The sequence below is a fragment of the Sorex fumeus genome, unplaced genomic scaffold, assembly GCF_029834395.1.
Source record: "Sorex fumeus unplaced genomic scaffold, SorFum_2.1 ptg000007l, whole genome shotgun sequence".
NCBI lineage: Eukaryota > Metazoa > Chordata > Mammalia > Eulipotyphla > Soricidae > Sorex > Sorex fumeus.
The window spans coordinates 11,350,543-11,372,970 of record NW_026606064.1 but is presented as its reverse complement, the minus strand read 5'-3'; the positions used below and the strand labels follow the sequence as shown (position 1 = coordinate 11,372,970).

General features: G+C 49.2%; 1 protein-coding gene across 2 annotated transcripts in view; it reads left to right on the top strand.

Annotated features, from left to right (window-relative positions):
- EXT2 (exostosin glycosyltransferase 2) overlaps positions 1-22,428 on the top strand; it is a 129,616-nt gene that overhangs the window by 57,045 nt on the left and 50,143 nt on the right. For both annotated transcript variants that reach the window (XM_056131308.1, XM_056131317.1), the window contains exon 8: positions 4,131-4,262. In XM_056131308.1, coding sequence (XP_055987283.1) covers positions 4,131-4,262 — 132 coding nt within the window. The remainder of the gene's footprint in view (positions 1-4,130; positions 4,263-22,428) is intronic.

Here is a 22,428-nt window from a genome sequence, read left to right as displayed (position 1 = left end):
CTTGCCTTGAATGCCGTTAATTAGGGTTCCATGCTCGGCATCCCAAAGAGTCCCCTAAGCCCTTCCTGGAGTGATCCCTGAGCACTACTGGGTGTAGCCCTCAAACCAAACCAAACCAAACCAAACCAAAACAAAACAAAACATTCTTCATGGCAGGCAGAATACTCTAACCTCTCCAAGGGTGTCAGAATGAAGATGCGCAAGGCATCAATTCACAGATGGAAGAAGTTTTTATCGTCCTTAGGGGGAATAGGGAGGCTCACCCCGACTCATCATAATCAAACTGCCATGAGCCAAAGACAGAGAAATCAAAGGCACGGGATCTTCAAAGACGCTCCAGTGAGTTGACAGCTAGAGACAAAGGAGCCATATTTTGAATGTGCTGAAAAAGAATATTGTTGACCTAGAATTCTCTTCTCCAAAATGAGTAGGGGCTGGGCCTGGGCTAGGGGGCAGAGAACTTCTGAACAAATAAAAACCAGGAAAAATTGCTGTCAGCTGACTTGTGGCAAAAGAAATCCTAATGGATGTCTCCAGTGGCAGGAAGATAATTTGAGACAGAAGCCCAGGTATGCAGAAAGGAATGAAGAATAGGGGAATGCATAAATACCTGGTGAATATAAGTGAAAACCTTTCAAATCCAGCAATCTTGGTGTACTGTAGAAGAAGAACACATGAATAACACAAACGGAGGTTTTACATTTATTTTGCTTGTAGGTTGTACGATTACAGAGTTGAGCTATACTTTTATAAGTTAATGATAGTAAAGCTACTAAATGAATAACAAAACACTAAGAAAGAAGCTAATGGAGGGGGGAAGGGTGTAATAATAATAAAACTTGACCCAGCACACACAAGAAGAGAAACAAAGGAACTTAGTTTCGGTTAAGAGGATAAAAGGGTCATAATCTCAGACACTATCAGCAATTGCATCATCAGTGGGGAACCAGAGAGATGATACAGGGGTGGTTAAGACTCAGGTTTAAATCCCCAGCACCCCATTTGGTCCCCTGAGCACCACAAAGGATCACTTCTGAGCACAGGGCCTGAAACAGTCCCTGAATGAATCTGGTTGTGTCTTCCTCTCACCCAGGGTATCAATAGATTTTATGTGCAATAGGAAATTAGTGTTTTGGATGGAATGAAATAGTAAAACCAATTTCTGTGCTAGTTACATGGGACAAATTTTGTTTTTTTGAAACAAATCTTGAAATAAGTTTTGATGGCCCAGATTTAGAAGGAAGCATTTGAGCTTATGTATACATCATACCGGAAGCAGTTAAGTAGGGACGTGGACTTTGCAAACAGCACGAATAACCAGTTTGCTCTTCCTGATGACTGTAGAACATTCTACTTTGCTGCTGCAGATTACACAGTCTTTAAAATGCACATAGATTATTTACAAAAATCAATAATGTGTGAGGTCAGGCATTGCATTGCACAGTATTGAAAAAATAGATACATTTTCAGGCCTAGTGCAACCAAAGTAGAAATCAGTAGCAAAATAAAATAATTTAAAAGAGTATGAACATTCTTAGGAATTAAACTATGACCCATGGATCACTCAGGGTCAAAGAGATCACAATGGAAACTAGAATTGTTTTTACCTAAATTACAATGAAAGTGATATGCAACTGTATTGGGTGCATGTTATTTTATTTTATTTTTTTTTGTAGGAGTACTGCTATTTATTCAGCCACTGATTAGCTGATTGAATTGGGCATGAACTCCTTACTGTTTTTTTTTTCATTTTTTATAATTTTATTTATTGAATCACCGTGAGAGCAGTTACAAAGCTTTTGGGTCTAAGTCTCGTCATACAATAAAACACCCGTACATTCACCAGTGCCCATTCTCCATCCCCAACAACCCCAGTATACCCCCATCCCACATACTCCCCCTACCTGTGGGGCAGATGATTTCCACATTACTCTCTCTCTACTTTATCACATTCAATATTTCAACACCAGACCCACCATTATTATTTGAGATTTTACCCCAACACTCAGAAAAGGCAACAGTAGAAAATTTGTTTTCTATTGCTGGTTATGAATAACATATGATGTCTCGTGGCTGCAGTAGTGGCCGCGCGGTTTTGAAATTCTGAAATTTTAATGCTTAAATCTGGAGGGATTTCTGCCAAAACCTGCTGGGTTCCGAGATTTGCTCCTGAGTCTCTGGGATCATGGCCGTTAAGCAGCTTGATCAGGAGCCAGAGAGGCCATTCGTGGGCGATGACTTGGGGTCTCCTTGGGGTGGGGAGGACAGGACCGGCTCCACCCCCATCCCGTGAGGCCCTGTGTGTCTCATCACTGTGGGCCCAAACTAGTGGCATCTGGAGAATGGCGGCCACTGGGCCGCCAGGGGGAACAGGCCAAGGCACGAAACCTATTCCCACCTGGGTTGGCCCAGCACTGGTAACCTACTGCAGGGACTGGACGCATTTCTGCCAAAAGCCACTGGGTTTCAGGATTTATTTCTGAGTCTCTGGGATCATGGCCATTAAGCAGTTCAATCAGGAACCAGAGAGAGGCCATGCCTCCAATTATATAGCTGTGCTGGAGGTGGTTTGTGGGTGTGTTTCCCACATACCTAACTTTTGGCCATTTACTTTCTTCGTAAACTTTGCCCCAAATTTTTGGGATCTGGCCAAAGGCACAGCAGCAATTTGGGGGTATCTGGAAGTCTGAAGGCGCCATCAGGCTGCTGATGCACTCGCCTCACAGGTACAGATTGACCTGTTGACGGCACCATACCCCCTGGGTGCATTTTAAATAGTTGTAAAGGTAAATGTATAACATTCCAAGCATATATTAGAAATGGAGAAATATTGAAATCATTAAAAATGTCTAAATTCATAATTAAATGCAAGAATAAGAGTGGAAGAAATAAAGAGTAGAAGAAATAAAAAGCAGAAAGGGACAAAGTCAAAAAAGATTATGCTTTCAAAAACAAAATCAAAGCTTATCTGAAAAGATTAATACAATTGTTAAAGATCTAGTAATACAAAAATCTATTTTTTTAAAAAAACAAAACCAAAAATTGGTTGCAAAGATTCAAAAATTAATTAAAAAATAATAAAATTATTAAAAATCTGGTCGAAGAGAAATACATTATTAGTATTAGAAATGAGGAGGTGACTTGCTACAGCTAGTTGGCAGATGTTAAGCCACACTTGTAATCCAATAAATTGAACAATTTAGACAAAGCAAACACGTTCCTCGGAAAAAATTGCTACTAACAAAACTGACAATCTGTGCAGAAGCCTGTGACCGTGATAGAAAGTGAATCTGATTTAAAACCTGTAATCTCCACCCACCACCACCCTACTGGCTCCCCCCAGCAAAAAATCAAACAAACAAACAACCCTCACCCCAAACAAAACCCAACAAAACTGAACTTGTAGACCAGATGCTTTTTGGATGAATTCTTCTAAACCTTTCAAGGGAAGAATAAGACCAGTCTTATATACATTTTTTCAAGAAAAAGATGGTGCACTTCTGATACCCTTGGTCACACCACCATAAATAACCTTGACACTTAATACCAGATTGATGGTTTTTTACAAGTGTTGGGGGAAAAAAAAAGCCAAAGTCAGACCCCAAAGTATAAAAATGCCGTTTGATTCCTTCGGTGAGGGGCACGCTGGCGCTCCAGGCTGAGAGGGGCAAGGAGCTGACCCAGGCGGCCACTGACGCTCACTGTCCTGTGTGTTCCTCTGACTGGGACGAAGAGCCTGGACTTGAGCGGGAATTCATTACACGGGGGTGGGGTGGGGGGGGATTTGAGCCCCACACATAGCATGTTTGAAGGACTGTAGCGGGCTTTGGCCGTGTGTGTGTGTGGCCACCTGACCTTCTTTTCCCTCATCCCTCAGTTTCTCTTGCAGCTAAATTGAATCCAATGTGCATTTCTCTCGCTCCCATTCTGGCTTGACTTTGTTTGAGCCACGTGTCCGGTGGGGCTGGCTGGAGCATGGGGGGACTCTTAACCACTGACTGACTCCTTGCTCCCCAGGAATTCAGGAGTTACCAGACCCAGAGTTGACAGGGTTCGAGCATGTTTCCCCCACTGCCACCCCCGTACCTTGGCACAGCACTTAACACTATGTCACTTTTTTTCCCCACCAGGCTCGCTGGTTCTGGGAAGCATACTTCCAGTCCATCAAGGCCATCGCTCTGGCCACCCTGCAGATTATCAATGACCGGATCTACCCGTATGCTGCCCTCTCCTATGAGGAATGGAATGACCCTCCTGCCGTGGTGAGTGAATTCTCGGCCCTGGCCACATCCCAGTGTGGCCCACCAGTTAGGATTGGGGTGAGGCAGAGATTACTCAATTGGGGAAGTGAGCAAGTCTTCCCTTCCTTCCTTCCTTCCTTCCTTCCTTCCTTCCTTCCTTCCTTCCTTCCTTCCTCCCTCCCTCCCTCCCTCCTCCCTCCCTCCCTCCCTCCCTCCCTCCCTCCCTCCCTCTCTCGCACCCTCCCTTCCTTCCTTCCTTCCTTCCTTCCTTCCTTCCTTCCTTCCTGTCTCTCTTTCTTTTTTTTTCTTTCTCTTTTCTTAAATACTTGGGGTCCCCCCTCCTTCCCCCATAAGGCCCGTATAATTTGGAAACGATGACAAAAGCAGGAGATTCAGAAGCAGCAGTTTGTTTTAAACGTGCTCGGGAAGACAGCGTGTTTATTTATTGCAGAGATAAGTGGGGGAGGTCTGGGTCTTGTTGAAATCAAAGACTTCCTGATGACTTTCGCAGTGCGTCGAGAGCTGAGAGCTCTTAAAAGGCTTCTGTGCGGGCCCATGCAATCGGCAAGAGCGTGCACTTGGAGCACTTTCTCTGGGCTGGAGACTTTGCCAACGACTTTTTTTTTTTTTTTTTTTTGCTTTTTGGGTCACTCCTGGCTCTGCACTCAGGAATTATCCCTGGAGGTGCTCAGGGGACCATATAGGATGCTGGGAATCGAATCGAACCCAAGTCAACTGTGTGCAAGGCAAACGCCCTACCCACTGTGCTATCACTCCAGCCCCACCTTGCCAACTGCTTTACAGTCATTGCTTCAGTGCGCAGGTCCAGCCCATGTGAGGAACATAATTCGCCGACGTGATCCCGCCTGGATTGTCACAGTCCCTTGCTCTATCTAGGCTGTGGTCGCTGGGGGTAGTTCCAGCCAGAGATGGGGCAGGAGCGGATGGGTGGGTGTGACAGAAGGGGGGACTATATTTAGCTGTTTGGGTATAGCTGACATGACATCTGTTATTGATAGAGATTTCCATGGCTGTTTTTTTTTTTCCCTCCCCCCCTGGTTTTCAAACGGTAACCCAAGGGATGTACTTTTATACATATACCTTTTTGCACATAAATGTGTGAATGAAAAGATCTAGAATTCCAGCAAGAAGTTGCTTAAACACATCTTGAACAAATTGCCCTCGAACAACACGATACCAGTTTCCCAGTTCCGCGAATAATGCGTTAGGTGTTTGGCTACCCCGAGTCTATGACGTCTTCCTCGTCGTGATAATAGCCGGTCTCTGGTGTGCAACTCTCTCACATGGAAAGTGGATAGTTCTCGCTGGTCTCCCCACCCTCCCCCTTCAGCATACCCTCTGCACGCGCTGTGCTTGCTTGTCTGTGTGTCTTGGCGCTCCTGGGCCCTTTCCCATCTCTCTTCACCCCTGCCTCCAGCTGTTTGTTTTCTAGCCCAATTTCAGTGGCTGCTCATAGATTTTTTTTTTAATCCCCCTTCCTAAGTTTTTTTTTTTAGAACTCTGCCCCCATCCCCCACCCCAGCAGGAAGTCATCTTTCCTTGGAATGCTTCAAATGTATCATCTGTATTTTTTCTGTCCCTTAGCCTGCATACAAGTATGATTTCCTTATAAAATTGTGAGCATTTTGTTGAAGGGAATCTCTGTGTTTTCTTGGTCCTGTTAGCGCATCTTCTTGGTCTTGTTAGTGCAGAAGTGGATTTTCCTGCACCCGGTCGGTGCTTGGGAGTTGTATGAAAAATTTGCATCCAAAGATTGGAAGATTAAAAGTTAGTTTACTGTATAGGTTAAGTAGATGGGTTTGGACCTCTCCTTAACCTGCGAGTGACGTCACTTTTCCTGTCCCTGGTGCTGCCCCGTCCCGTGTAAGGCCTCCTGGGTCCCGTCCCTTGAGTTCTGCTCTCTCCAGTGTACGAGTACTGGGTCCGTCCCTCACGTCCCTCGCTGTCCTGTTGGAGTCCCTGGGTCTTTCTTGGACTGACCCCAACAGTTCTCTGACCTCTCATCCTGGCTGTCCTCCAGCCTCCCACCACCACGCGCTGTGCTCGGGGCCTCTCAGCTGTCCCTGTCATCGGCAGTTTCTGTCGTCCTGTCCCGGCTTTACTAGTTTCTGGCCACTGTCACATGCACATGAGTGAGGCTCCTGTGCTCAGTATCCGTCCCTGCCTGAATATGTCATCTGTCCGGGCACGCAGGTCCTACCTCATCTTACAGTTGGCCTGGGCTTAGGCAGAGAGTTTGTTGAGAGAGTCGGGGGAGGAGAGAGCGGAGGGGGGGAGGAGGGAGAGAAATGGGAGGGAGGGAGGGAGGGAGGGAGGAAGGGAGGGAGGGAGAGAGAGGTATGAAGAAGGAGAGAGAGGGAGAAAGAAAGAGGGAGAGAAGGATAGAGAAGAAGAGGGAGAGAGGGATGGAGAGGGAGAGAGGGAGGGAAGGGCTGGGTCCCCCTTTGATCTTCTGCCATCCCATGATCTGCTTCGATTGGGTCCCTTCCCATGGGTTACTGTCCCATGGGCAAGATAAAGTGACCGACTAAATTCACCAGGCACTGCACCCTCCCACTCACGCCATATCAACATCCCACGTAATATCAAGGACAGTTTAGCGTGGACAGGTCTTTAATTGATAAAGGAGGGAGGAAGGGAAGGTGGGATAAGGGAGGCCAGAGCTGGAGCCTTGAGGGTCCCCTCCTGCCCTGATGTGACATGTGACCCTTCCGCTGACCTTCACCCTATTGGGGGTATAGGAGGAATCTCATCTGCAGGGTGGCGTGGTGAGCCCCACCGTGCCTCGTGACTGGTCTGGGCAAACTCTCAGGCGGGCAGTCACGACCCCATGTGAGTGGACGTAGAACGTTGTGAAAGATTATAAACACAATCGGTCTGACGGCAGATTTCTTTGTGTTATTGTCAGCATAGAGCTGGAGCGATCGCACGGCGGGTAGGGCGTTTGCCTTGCATGTGGCTGAGCTGAGCGACCCAGGTTCAATTCCTCCGCCCCTCTCGGAGAGCCCGGCAAGCTACTGAGAGTATCTCGCCCGCACGGCAAAGCCTGGCAAGCTCCCCGTGACGTATTCAATATGCCAAACACAGGAACAACAAGTCTCACAATGGAGACGTTACTGGGCCTGCTTGAGCAAACCGATGAGCAACGGGAGGACAGTGCTACAGTGCTATTGTCAGCAACAGTTTGATTTGTATACCTGCTTCATCTGTATCACCCAGGGGTGGCATAAAAACTGCTCAGGAGGAAAAAGGGGTCCTGAGTGGAGACGGTTGAAGAAGCCTTGGTGTTGGGGCCGGAGCGATAATACGGCAGGTAGGGTGCTTGCCTTGCTTGCGGCCCGCCTGGGTTCGATCCCCAGCATCCCATATGTTTCCCCGAGCACAGAGCCAGGAGCAAGCCCAGTGCGCCACCAGGTACAGACAAAAAACTGAACTGAATAAAACAAAAAGAACATGAGTAGGACAAGCAAAAATGTAGTACACAACTCCAAAGCGTATTCTGTATGTATTTGCCTTAGCTCTTCCTTAATCCATCCCTTAGTGTTTTTGGGCCACACCGACATTGCTCAGGGATCACTCCTGGCGGACCAGGGGACCATATGGGGTGCCGATGGTTGAACCCGGGTCAGCTGCATGCAAGGCTAGCGCCCTGCCCACTGTATTATTGCTCCGGGCCCCCACATCCCTTTGGTGTTTACGCTTTTCTGAGAGCTCCCGTGGCAGGAGCAGCTGCCTAGTGTGCTAGTGTGGGTTTCCTGCCTCTGCACCTCAGCATTGGACAGAAGCCTGCAGGGCACTGAGTGATTTACACTCCCTCCTCCCACCCACCCCCCCACCCCCTCCAGGCAGCCTCCACCCAACCTGCAGGGAGTTTCCCACTAGATTCCATCACTATGACAGTATCAGTGCTCTGAGAGGGAGGGGGTGCAGATTTATCGTAAATCAAAGGGTCGCACCTTGTTTCCAGGGTCTCCAGGTCTCCAGTCAATGCCTGGAGCTTGGGCAGTTGGGGGAGATGGGGAAAAAGTTCTGAGAGAGAGAGAGAGAGAGAGAGAGAGAAAGAGAGAGAGAGAGACAGAGACAGAGAGAGAGAGAGGCAGAGAGAGACAGAGAGAGAAAGAGAAGAGAGAAAGAAGAGAGAGGGAGAAAGAAAAGAGAGTGAGACAAAGAGAGAGAGAGAGAGGAGAGTGAGAGAGAGGAGAAAGAATGTATGCGTGCATGTAATGTGTGTCTGTGTGCATGTGATGCCATGCACGTGTGCACGCACATGTGATGTGTGTAGTGTATGCAGGTGTGCATGTGATGTGTGTGTGAGTGCATGTGATGTGTGTGAGTGCATGGACATGTGACATGTGGGTGTTTGTGTGTTATGACTACATGGAGCCTTGTCCTCCAGGGAACCACCTGCACATGCCCAGTTCCCCCCCCCCCCCCCCCCAAGGCCACAGGCTCAGATCCTGGGAGAGCTGCCCCTCCTTCCCCTCACCCCCTCGCTCCTGCTGTTCCTAGCCTGACCATTCTGTCACAGTGTTCTGGGTCATGGCTCTGCAGGAGAGCACTTGCCTTGCATGTATGAGGTGCCGGACTCCATCTCTGGCCCTGCAAATAGACACACAGCTGTGTCCTGGAGTCTTCCCCTCTCCTGTGCTCCTGTTGGTATTGTTGGAAAACTGGGGGTCTCACCGCTGTCGCTGTGGGACTGGCATCGCTGTCTGGTGCAGAGAGCTGGGCCCCAGGGGCGCTGAAGGGTCTTCTCCCCAGGGGAGAGGATTCTAGGAGGGGCCGCAGCATGTTCACACTTGTGGGGCCTCTTTTCCTTATTTCTCAGGTGTGTGTGTGTGTGTGTCTGTGTCTGTGTCTGTGTTGTGTGTGTGTTTTGTGTGTGTGTATGTGTGTGGCAGGGGGGCTTAATTTACTACCATTTCCAGCTCCCTGCAGACCCCACCCCTTTTCCCCTTCTTGCAGCTGTCACCTCCCAGGACACCCCCCACCCACCCATGTCCCATCTCAGGTTCCTGTCCATTGCTGTCGTCACTGCTGCCCTGGCCTTCTCTCCTATATCCCCCACCATGGCGCCCACTGTGCATGGGGCTGGGATGGGCCGTGGGCAGTTTTTGGGGCATTTTGCCCTGTGACTCCCTAACTATGTCCTCCCAGAGAGGGCTTCTGATGGGGAGAATGTCATTTCCTGACATGAGGCCGCGGGGAGGTACCCCGCCCCATTTCTCCTCTAATGGGGTTTGGACAGTTCCACCTGCCTTCACAGTATGTCCCGATGTAATTCCCCTGGGCCCTGTAGAGAGACGTCATTTAAAAAAAATTTATTTTTAATTTAATATCTAAAAAAATTTTAATGAATCATTTCGAGATATAGTTACAGACTTACAAATTTTCGTGATCACATATAATATCAAACAGTGTTCGAGTACCCACCCGTCCACCAGTGCCCATTCACCACCACTGTTCCCAGTGTCCCTCCGCCACCCCGACCCCTTTCCACCCCCTGCCTCTGTGACAGACACATTCCCTCTTACTTTCTCTCTCTCCTTTTGGGTGTTACGGTTGGCAACAGAGGCACTAAGTAGCCATCACGTTTGGTCCATAGCCTACTTTCAGTATGCATCTACCATTCTGAGTGAGCCCTCCAACCATCATTTCCTTAGTGGTCTCTTCTCCATCCCACCTGCCTTCTCCCCCAGCACATGAGATCGGTTTCCAAGCCATGGGGCCACCTTCCTGGCCTTTATCTCTACTATCCTTAGGTGTTCTTCTCCTGTTATGTTACTTTTTAATTCAAATGTTCTCTTAGGACAAAAAAAAAAATGGGGCGGAGCGATAACACAGCAGGTAGGGCATTTGCCTTGCACGTGGACAACCTGGGTTTGATTCCCAGCATCCCATATGGTCCCCTGAGCACCGCCAGGAGTAATTTCCTGAGTGCATGAGCCAGGAGTAACCCCTGTGCATCGCCAGGTGTGACCCAAAAAGAAAAAAAATGTTCTTTGGAAACACTTATCAAAACTTAGGTTGCACTGACCCCAGAAATGTTTCCTTACTGCCCTGGACACCAACGGACAGAGTGGGAAGGTGACAGGATCCAGACCTGGTGAGAGGAGAGGAACGGGGCGGCCGCCTAACCCAGTCTCTTGCATGCAGCACGAGAATGAGGTCGAGGAGCCCGAGAGAGTGCACCGGGGTTCAGGCGCTTGCCTTGCACGTGGCCGACCTTGACTCTAGTCCCTGGCATTGCCTACCATCCCCACTGAGCACCGCCAGCAGTGACCCTCCACCCCGAGCACAGAGCCAGGGAGGAAGCCCTGAGCACTGCCGGGGATGGGCCCAAACGCGCTCAGCCCCGATGAAGGCTGAGTTTGGCCCAGAACCAGATCCTGAGAGAGGCTGAGAGTGATGTGTGAGCAGCCGCAAGCCCTCAGGCAAGGGTCACTGGCTCCCTGGAGCTGGCTGCAGGGACCCTCAGTCCAAGCTGCTTTTTATTATTTAAAAAAAATTTTTTTTAATTTTTATTTTTATTAGTGAAACACCATGAGGTAGAGTTGTAGACTTACAAATTTTTGTGCTTGTGTTTCAGTTATACAATGATCGAGTACCCATCCCTCCACCAGTGCCCATTTTCCACAACCACTGATCCCAGTATCCCTCCCACCCCTCCATCCCCCCATCCCACCCTGCCTCTGTGGCAGGGCATTCCCTTTTATTCTCTCTCTGCTTTTGGGTGCTGTGGTTTGCAAATTATGTTTGGTCTATAGTCTACTTTCAACATGCATCTCCCATCCTGGGAGGATCCTCCCAAACCCTTTACTTGGTGCTCCCTTCTCTATCTGAGCTGCCTTTTCCCTTAGCATGTGTGGCTGGCCTCCAAGCCATGGAGTGAACCTCTTGGTACTTATCTCTGCTATTCTTGGGTGTTAGTCTCCCCATTTTGTTACTTTATGTTCCCCAGATGAATGCGATCTTTCTATGCCTGTCCCTCTCTTTCTGACTCATTTCGCTTAGCATGATACTTTCCATGTAGAACCACATGTATGTAAATTTCATGACTTCTGTCTTTTCTCCAGGCTGCTTTTGAAGCTAGAAAGGGGCAGAGGGGCAGAGGACCAGGGGTGAGCGGCCACACCTGCAAGGATGGGGGGGGGGCAGGGGCAAGCATTGGCAGGGGGAATGTGACTGAGCAAGTGGCACCCAGGCCTGTTGGTACATTGGCTGCCACATGCACCAGTCTCACGTGGGATGGGAGGGTGTGTGTGGGGGCCAGCCGTGCCGAGAAGTCGCATTCTGTGGCCAATTCCCACGGGGCGTGTGCACCGAGGGCCAGAACCGTGGGAGATGTGGGGCTCTCGTCACCTCCTTCCTCCTCTGGACTTGGGTAAGGCCACACGTGTGTCAGCTGTGCAAGAAGCCTGGGGCCCCGCCTGGCCTCCCCCAAGGCTGCGAAGGCCCCGGCCAGCCTCCCGCATCCCTCCCCTCGTGCCTGTCACCCCCCCCCAGCCTGAGGAATGTTTCTCTGGAATGTCAGCCCCCCCCCAGGAGGCCTTCTTGGCTCCTGCGCCCCTGCCCCTTCTTCCTCTCACCGCCGCAGTGATAGGACTGAAGTATGTATGGAATTTGGACATTTCAGCGCAAATGGGAAGTTCCAGCTTTCTGGGTTTTTTTTTTTTTATGTAGGAGTACAGCTATTTATTCAGCCACTGATTAGCTGATTGAATTGGGCATGAACTTTGCCTTACTTTTTTTAAAAATTTTTTATAATTTTATTTATTGAATCACCATGAGAGCAGTCACAAAGCTTTCAGGTTTAAGTCTCAGTCATACAATGAAGCACCCCTACCTTCACCAGTGCCCGTTCTTCACCCCCGTCCCACACCCTCCCCCTACCTGTGGGGCAGATGATTTCCACATTACTCTCTCTCTCTCTACTTTGATTACATTCAATATTTCGACACTAGACCCACCATTATTATTTGGGATTTTACCCCAACACCCAGATCTGCTGAAAAGGCAACAGTAGACAATTTGTTTTCTATTGCTGGTTATGAATAACATATGATGTCGTGTGGCTGCAGCAGTGGCTGCGCGATTTTGAAATTCCGAAATTTTAACAATTAAATCTAGTTCCAGCTTTCTGAAGTCTTGTTTTCCTGAACCCTCTCCTGGCCAGGCTCGCCCCAGCCACGGGCCCATCCCAGGCCTCCCCTGCCCCCCCGCCCCCCCTCCGGCAGCTCTCGCCTCCAGCTCATGCAGTGTCGGTGTCTGCCCCAGTGGAACCTGCCAGGTGGTTCCCATCCTCAGCAGGACAGGCACGAGGGCGCATGGGGTGCTGGGGTGGAGAGGTCCGGAAAGCTGAGAGGGACTCGATCTGGGTCCCCCTGGCAGGACAGGGCGCCTCAGGGGCGCTGCTCCAAGCCAGTGACCTGAGGGTCTGCATGTCCTGGACCCTCCCACACAGTCACTCATTGAACACCCACACCTACACACACACACACACACACACACACACACACACACACACACACATGCGCTGACCTCCTGCGGTGGCCGCGACCCTGCTCATACTTCGTCCCTCTGGCTGTGGCCCTTGCCTGGCCACATACCGAGATCCCAGAGTCCGATCTGACCGTGGCAGCTGTGGGGTGGGCAGGGGGAGCTTCTCCGGGTCTGGGGGCTCACTTTCATCTGCCACAGGGGATGGAGGGCTGACTGGAGATGGGGGCAGAGCCCCTGACCCACACATGAAAGGCCCTTCCCTTCCCCTGCTCCCCGGGGGCCCCTTTTACCCGCAGGGGGCTGCTTCACCGTCTGCAGTGTCTCCTTCCATTTCTCCCCCTCCCCCTGTTACCTGCTGCCCAGCTACCTGTTGGCCTGGAGCACCCCCCAGCCCATCCCCCTCTGTCTGTCATTGCCTAGAGAGGGGTCATTCCTGCCCCACCCACCTTAGGAAACCAAGTCCCATAAGGCTCCAGCCAAGGGTACTTTCTTGGATTTCACTTCTCATTCTGTCTCAGTTGTTTTGTTAATTTTATGTCAAAAGGGCTGGAACAATAGCACAGTGAGTAGGGCGTTTGCCTTGCACGTGGCCGATCCAGCCAACCTGAGTTCGATTGCTCCGCCCCTCTCAGAGAGCCCAGCAAGCTACCGAGAATATCTCACCCACAAGGCAAAGCCTGGCAAGCTACTTGTGACGTATTCGATATGCCAAACACAGTAACAACAAGTCTCACAATGCTACTGGGTCCGCTGGAGCAAATCGATGAACAACAGGAGGACAGTACTACAGTGCTATGCCTTTTGCCTTGCACAAGGCCAACCTGGGTTTGATTCCCAGCATCCCATATGGTCCCCCGTGCACCGCCAGGAGTAATTCCTGAGTGCATGAGCCAGGAGTAACGCCTGTGCATCACTGGGTGTGACCCAAAAAGCAATGATGATGATGATGATGATGATACCTAACACAGAGGATCTGAAAATTCTTTTTAGCATAAAATAGAGCATGAAACAGAAGTGAAGTCTTTTTTTGGGGGGGTGGGGGGTGGAAGGTCACACCCAGCAATGTACAGGGGTAACTCCTGGCTCTGCACTCAGGAATTACTCCTGGCCGTGTTCAGGGTACCATATGGGATGCTGGGAATCGAACTTGGATTGGCTGCGCAAAAGGCAAACGTCCTACCTGCTGTGCTATCGCTCCAGCCCCAGAAATGAAGTCTTAATTCCCATGGTTCAACCACTTTCAACTAAAGCTTCTTGTGTTCTTTCTCACACCCCAGAAACTGTTTTTATATTGTGTAATAATCACTGTAATAATAATCACTGTCCTCTCGTTGTTCATCGATTTGCTCGAGCAGGCCCAGTAACGTCTCCATTGGAGACTTTGTTGTTACTGTGATTGGCATATCAAATATATCACGGGTAGCTTGCCAGGCTCTGCCGTACGGGTGAGATACTCTCGGTAACTTGCCAGGCTCTCCAAGAGGGGTGGAGGAATCGAACTCAGGTCAGCCATGTTGGCTGCGTGCAAGGCAAACGCCCTACCGCTGTGCTATTGCTCCGGCCCCCTTATATTGAGTACATTGAAAAAATGTGTATTGATCATAAACAGTATCAATTCTACTTCCTGGAAGTGGCCACTTTTCCTCCTCTCTCCTCTTCTTCCTCTGCACAAGTCTCTCATCTCAAGCATTGGAACTCTCCCAGCATTGGCCATGAAAGCAATATTTATCAGAATCATCAGGGCTGTGTCAATACTGTTTTCAGTGGAAACAAGTAGTAAACTTTTCTATGAACTTCTCATTTCCGGGGAATTAGTAACTGCCTCTTTTTCCCCTCCTTAGTTGTTCATGTTCCTCTCACTTAAAACTCTCCAATAACAGGGTAAAAATCACCAAACACAAGTGAACTATCAAATTTATCTGCCTGCCTTCACTCATCCTTTGCCCTCCCTCCCCTCCCTCCTTCTCTCCCTCCTTCCCTCCCTCCCTCCCCTTTCTCTTCTCCTCCCCTTCCCTTCCTCTCCCTCCCCCTGGATAAGTGGTACCTTTTGGAAGCTTTGTTGTTTTGCTAGAGTTTTCTGTTCCTTTGCTGCCGTTGCTCCCTTATTTTTTTCATTTTTAAATGTCAACTTTGTATTCTGACATATTTTCAGACTTAAATTTCCAAAAATAGCGCAGTTTCTGGAAACCCTTCACCCATGTTCCTCAAATGTTAATAAACATTTAACCGCGTTCACATTTCTTTTACTCTTCTCGCTGCACATGTATATTTTCACATCTACTTACTGACATGTTTTCTCAGAACCATTTGGAAGCCGCAGATAATCATGCACTAAGCAACTTCTGGTTTTCAAAATCCCAGGGACATAATCACTGATGCGATGTGAGTTAGCTTATCCCCACGTCTAGCTTATCTCAATTGGGTCACCTCTGTGAGTTCGCTTGTCATTCTAGTAATAACATGGGAGCAGGAGGAAATTCCCGACCCGGCACTCCACGTCATGGCAGGATCTCATTGGCCTCCTTTATCTAGTACAGTCACAGGGTCCTGTGTGTGGCGAACGTGCCGATCATTCTGTCAGCTGTCCCCTCATTTGGATGGATTGACTCATGCTCCCGCTTCCGTGTTTGCCTGTTTTTTTTTTTTTTCAAGTGACTGGCATTGCAGTTGTGTGCCCGTGACGGGCCTGGGCTGCATCTCCAATGGGGAGAAATTCGTCAGGGGTTTCCACGGGATTTCTTCAAGTGGATTTACTGTTTCTCTTCTTGTGTGTCTTATGGGGCCTGCCTGATGGTGCTCTCAGTCTCCTGGTACTCCTCAGGCTCTGTTTACTGGTTTTGGCGCTGATGAGTTTCTTGCCCGAATCAGTTGTTATCCTGGATGTCAAATGGAGAATCCCACCCACCCCCCACCCCCCCACCCCCCCATCCCACACCACCCCCGCCTAATTTCCACTTTTTCTCTCCTTCCGACAGTGATTTTTCTTCTCTAACCTGAGGGTTTGCACTATTCATCCATGTGGAGAATCCTCGTCTGTTTTCTCTCAAGTGGAATGTTTCTGTCATTCGTAGGAGTCTTGCCTTTGAGGAATCCCGGATTCCTGTGGGGATCCATATTACGTCTGTACGTCAGACCTTATTCGTTCTGTCCTTGTGTCTCTACTTTGTTTCTTCCTCACATTGTCCACATTTCATCTCTCTGCTACATACTGGACCATTTTTTTCACCCCTATGGCAGTGAATAGTGTGTGTGTGTGTGCATGCGTGTGTGTGTGTGTGTGTGTTTTGTGTGTGTGTGTGTTTAAGCCTTCAACTGAGGTTTACATTTCAGTGCTAATTTCTAGAAGGTTTTTTTTAGAATTATTTTTTAAATCTGGTCATTTTTTCATCATGGTCTCCCCAGCCCCAACTGTTTGGAATTCTTTTTATTCTTTTTATTTTGGGGAGTGGGGGGTGGGGAGGGGCATATCAGTGTTCAGGTCTTACTCCTGGCTCTACACTCAGGGCTCACTCCTGGTGGCTTAGGAGATGGAGGCTGGGTTGGCTATAGGCAAGGCAAATGTCCTTACCTGCTGTACTATAATTCCAGCCCCCTTCCTTCTGTTCTATTTAATTATCTGAGAAACTTTTATATTCTCCGTGGATTGAATTTTCAGAATTCTTGTAAGGTCTAATTCTGTCACTTGTTTTCTGGCTATTGCATAGTTTCCTTCATGTTTTATAGTTTCAGGAAGTGAATTCATCTTTAGTGAGTTTTTCTGTCAGAAACCGCCTGGGTAAGGAAGGACTTCTATCTCTAAAGATATTCTTAATTCTCCTCCTCCTCCTCCTCCTCCTCCTACTCCTCCTCCTCCTTCTCTTCCTCCTCCTCCTTCTCTTCCTCCTCCTCCTCCTCCTCTTCCTCCACTTCCTTCTCCCTCTTCTCCTTCTCCTTCTCCTCCTCCTCCTCCTCCTCCTCCTCCTCCTCCTCCACTTCCTTCTCCCTCTTCTCCTCCTCTTTCTCCTCCTCCTTCTCCTCCTCTTCCTCCTCCTCTTCCTCCTTCTCCTCTTCTTCCTCCTCCTCCTCCTCCTCTTCTTCCTTCTCCCTCTTCTCCTCCTCTTTCTCCTCCTTCTCCTCCTCTTCTTCCTCCTCCTCTTCCTCCTTCTCCTCTTCTTCCTCTTCCTTCTCCTCCTCTTCTTCCTTCTCCTTCTCCTCCTCCTCTTTCTCCTCCTCCTTCTCCCTCTCCTCTTTCTTCTTCTCCTGCTTCTCTTTCTCTTTATTTCATTTCTTCTCTTCCTTCTTTCCCCTCCCTCCATATTTACTTTTTTTTTTTTTTTTGCTTCTGCTAAGTATTCCGGAGGTGTTACCTAGTCGGCTCACTGCGTAGTACTCCTTTATATGCTGGTGGCTCCCGTTCTGCCCAGGCAGGACTCATTGTCCTGCCACACCTGCAGGAGTACTCTCCACTGAGCAAAGCCAGGCTGAAAACCACACAGTGTTTTGGGATGCCTCTGTATGCTGGCAGGAACTGTCTTCCCCTCCTCTTGCCTGTTGGTCCTGCCTCTAAGGATTCTAGCCCCATGAAGCTGAAGCCCTCACTTCCAGTGCCCAGGCCATGTCCCTTCTCCAACCTGGTTGCTCCAACCCAACCGGAAGTGGGAAGGGGAAGCCTTCGAGAGCACCAAGCGACAGCCCTTTCTTGCCATGGGTACCAGGGCCAGCTTGTGGCATCTGCGCGCTCTGCTCTCTGCCTTTTCTTCAAATTTAGTCCCCTCTTCCTGTGCTTCTCTCTTCACTGTCTGTCAAAGGGATTTTGGGTGAAGCTTTATCGTGCATCTTTCTGTTCAAGAGGGGCTGGACACGGAAGATCGTTTCACCTCTCAAAGATGTGTCCAAGTCTTGTGTATGTGTGGGTGGGGTGGAGGAGGGGTGCACACCTGGCGGTGCTGAGAGCTTACTCCTGGCTCTGCTCAGTTATCATTCAGGGGACCATAACTAGTGACGGGGATCGAACCCAGGTTGACTCTGTGCAAGGCCAGCGTCCTGCCCGCTGCACTACTGCTGTAGTCTACTGTGTCCAGCTCTTGTCCACTGCGAGCTCCTTCCTTCTCTGTTCCTTTGGATCTGAAGGTTCGAGCCTTTCTGTTTCTTTCCCTTTCGGAGAAAGCAGAGATTAGAAACAGTTGACCAAGCAACCAGGCGTAGTCTTATTAGGTAGTAGAAAAAAATCAGAATTGAGGGGCAAGCCTCTGGTAGAAGCTGTTTTCCCTATTTTGAATCACAATGATGGGGGGGGCGGGGAGGGTAAATAATTAGGGTACCATCTGCCTGACACAGCAAGAGCTGGTTCATTGGTCGCAATGATGCTGGAGCTTGGCGTTTGCATGCCATAGGTTGTAGCCAGTCGTTCCTGAGTTGACTCCCTGGGGCCTTATGCTGTGACTCCCCCCCATTCTCCCTTGCCCCCCCCTTCCTCCCCCCCCCCCCCCCCCCGCCTCTCCCAGCAGTTCAGCCCAAGGATAAACCTTTCCTCAAGCAAGCAGCTGCTGTCAGGATGGGCTGGGCATTGAAACAGCAATATGTGTTTGACTTCCCACGAGACGTTGTTCCAGTCACCATTTATTCACATTCTCAGATGTCTTCTCTTTTGCCCTATCCATCAACTTTGTGTGAATCCAAGTTGAGCTACCAGCTTTTTCATCGAAGCATTTCTTTTTTGTTTCTCCAATCGTGTACTTACTAAGGAAGAGATCTGGTAGCTTGAAGGTGTTGTGTTTGCGGGCCAGATTTTAAGACCCCCTCCAACTCCTCAGTTAGGTCCTGAACCCTAATGGTTTATTTTTAACCTCTCAGGTCATGAGCCAATAAAATAAGCAATGTGTAGGTTTTTGCCCTGAGTTTATCATAGGCATCCATTTAATTGGTCAGACAGTAGGGAAGCCAGCTTGCCATAGGTCTGCGTAGCGCAAATTATTGCTTGCAGACTGATGTATATAACTCATGAATTATTAAAAGCACCAGAGCATGGGGCCTGCTCTTCCTCCCTTCCAAATTCTTCAACTGTGGCTCACGTTGGGCCATGTGGCTGGCTTCTGTCCATCCCCTGGGTGGGAGCTTTGGCCAAACAAGGGTTCTTTTAAACGATTGGCTTCTTTGCCAAGCAAGAAGAGGATAAAATGTCAACTTTTTCCTTTACTACCTGAAAAGCAATCAGTGGCTACCTCTCCTGCCCTTCATGACAGTCGTTTGGCTTGGCTTTATAGCGAAGAAGGCCGGGCAAGGAGCCAGATGGGAATTTCTATGCTAAATAAAGAACTTAAGGAGCAAGAGCCCAGATAATAACTGGAATTTTCATAGAGGCAGTTGGATGCGTTTAACCTGTGAATCTTCAGCTGAAATAACGAGAGCTTGGAAATGCTTGAACTGCAGCACTGTAATGCCTCCTTTCCTGGGGAAATCTACCCTGTGGGAATTTACCCGGTCTGGTTTTGCACCCCTTTGCTCATCTGCCGTACTGGGTTTCGGGATGATAATAGCGTTCAGCGAGTAATGTAGTGATTCGGGGCTGGTTACTGATTACTGATCAGTTGTTGAAAAGGATGATGTGGAAGCCAGCCCAAATTTCAGACCATTTATGAGCTCGAAATTGTGCTTCATTTATCTCTGAAAAAGGCTATCTGTCAAATGGGAATGATATGTATTTCAAAGGATTATTATGACTTTAGGACATAATATATGCAGGGAATAATACAGCACTATAAAAATGTTGACAAGGTAAGTCTATCAATGTGATACTTTTAGCATATGGAACCATACAAGTTTGAATTGTATTGTACTCTGGAGGGGAAAGTAGAAATTTATAGGGGGGCATTTTGGGGACTACCTAAGATAGATTCTGTTATGTATTTTCTGAGCTTAAGAAAGTGAGGCCAAAGACCAGAGCAGTAGTAGAGTGGGTAGGGCATCTGCTTTGCACATGGTTGACCTGGGTATGATCCTCAGCATCCCATATGGTCCCCTGAGCACCGCCAGGAGTGATCCCTGAGCATAGAACCAGGAATAATCTCTGATTACCTCCGTGCAGGCCCCCAACCAAACCAAACCAAACCAAACAAAGCAAAACAACAATCAAAAAAGTGATGCTAAAGACTCGCGCTTCCCTGTTTTACAAACAGATTCTCCGTCCATCGTTTTGTCTTATCTGTTACAACACACTGCCTTGTTTTCATAATAGTCTTAATTGTGCACATAAACTTGGGCCCCCCGGATATAACAGGAAAACATAACAGCAGATAATTAGGTTGACAGTCTGAATATCTGACTGCTATGGAAAAATCTTTTCCTCAGAGAACACTTAAAATGACAGACTAAAAACATTTCTGTAAGAACTGTATTTTATTATCATTTAGGCAACACGGTTGCCATAGTGCCAGAATCTTTCTTTCTGATGTCCTAAGTTTCTGCATCGCCACCCAAGTGCTGGCTGCTTGCAAGCATAGGAGTAAGAGTTTGCCAGACCCTCCAAGCACTGTGGAATCTCAGAACAGAGCCAGAGCCAGTCAGCTTTTGCCGTGGATGTGGCTTTGGTGTGATGACCCCAAGCGTTTACCGAGTGATGGTACCGAGTAGGAACCAGCGCGTTGTTGGAAACCTGTGAGAGGTGCAGGTTGGAGAATCAGACAAGAGCTTCCTGATGATGGCAGTTAGTCTGCCAGTCCACGGCTTTGTCGCAAGAGCAAGGGAACCTGTGGGTATTGATCCCGGTGCTGAGAGCCGCAGGGAGGAGCCCCCATCACATGTGGGGTCCAGATTCTATAGCACATGCAGTTCAGGTCACTCTTTGGTTTGGTTTTGGGGCCACACCCAGCTGTGCTTAGTGATTAGTCCTGGCTCTGCTCTCAAGAATCACTCTCGGTGGGGCTCACGGGGACCATGTATGGTGCTGGGGATTGAACCCAGGTCAGCCATGTACAAAGCAAGCACCCTGCTCCCAGTTCTACTGCTCCAGCCTGTTCAGCTCACCCTGACCAGAAGAGATTCCTGGAATGTAACCCTTCACTGATGGGGACCAGCAGAAATTAGACACATGGCTTCTCTCCTGAGAACTCACCCTCCATCCGGGGCTTCTCACATACTCCTTAACAACCAACTGTCTAGAGGAAATGACAGGCTCCTCACCCAAACCCCCAAACCACAAGGAATTAAGGCAGTATCATGAGTGAGAACCAGCAGAAGCTGACCTTCACAGACTTTGGATTTCAGAAGAGATGCAATGATTGCACTCAGGGACATTGTTGAGAATGGCAGTCTCAACAGTGTTGAGGGAGGAGGGGCACACCAGGACAAGGTATGCAGTCAGAGTTTCTGGAAGGAGATGAGAGGTGGGAAAGGAGGCCCAGATGCTCCCAGAACTTTCTAGAAGTGGTGGCAACTAGTCTCGGCTTGGGGAAGAGGAGCAAACCAGGACAGCCATCACGGACTGTAGCGTGTTCCCCCTGAACAGGGACAGGACCGCTGGGCCTGCTGCTTTGACCCTGGCCTGGTATCCAGTGCTCAGTGTTTGGATCTCAGCGTCAGGGCACCCATGACCCCAGAGAGAGCCCCACTCCACTGCCCACCAAGCTGATTCATGGGCCAGCGACTCTCAGGCCCCCGTTGGAATTCTGAGTGGCTGGCCTGGTGCTCTCTGAGTGGACTCAGTACCATGAGCGCCATGTGTGGCCATTGACTCTCCTCCCCATCCTGGGTCTGTGGAGTGTGCGGTGAGGTGCTATTTTCCGGTGTGTTTGTGTTCAGAACCGCCACTTTGGGCGGGTGAGATGAATCAAAGACAGATGAATGAATCAAGAACAGTGCTTCCTATTTGTCTGAGAGTCTTTGAGTCTGAAAGAGCGCGTGTGTGCGAGTGTAAGGATGTGCCTCTGTATTTCTCAGGAGTGGGATGAGGTTGGTGGGGGGCGGGGGTCTGGCTCCAAGTCTGCGCATGCCCCGTGGGCTCGGTGCTTCTCCACTGGGAGGAGTTGGGATTGTCAGCACTTAATGGTTAAGGCCACATTACTGATTGCCCCCTTCAAATCTCTCAGTAACCATTAACATAAAGATCATCTCACCATTGGAGGGGCTCAGGACACCGCCCTTATACAGGGGGAGCAACAGGAGGCTAACGCTTAACCCTTTGGTTGCCAGAGGCCTCTCCTCTGGACACAGTGTGATTGCAGCCGCTCTGGTCAAGGGGCAGTAAAAGGGTTAACTCCATTGGGTGGGTAGAGGGGAGTTGGGGGGGGGGGAGTTGCCCTTTGACCACTTCAGGATGAGAGGCATGATGAAATACTTTTCAAAGTCTTCTGTGGAAACACATCATGCATAATTGGAGCAAAAAAGAATAAATCAGAGCTCCCCCCCACCCCCTTTTAGTCTGGTAATTCGTAATTGAAACCATCTTGAGGTAAGGGTTGATAACTTCAAAAACAACTGAGAAAACTGCCTTTCCTATCTAGGTAGGAGCGGGTACCGCGCCTCATTACCCGGGATGCAGAGGCTTTTGTCGAGGGGGCCCGTTCACATCCCTCTTCCTGGCTCCTTGGACTCCTCGCTTCTCTCTCCCTAGCCAGCCTCTCTCTCTCTCTCCTCAAGGGCATCAGATCCGGGTCGACCCATAGTCATTGGCTTCGTTCTCCTCCTGCCA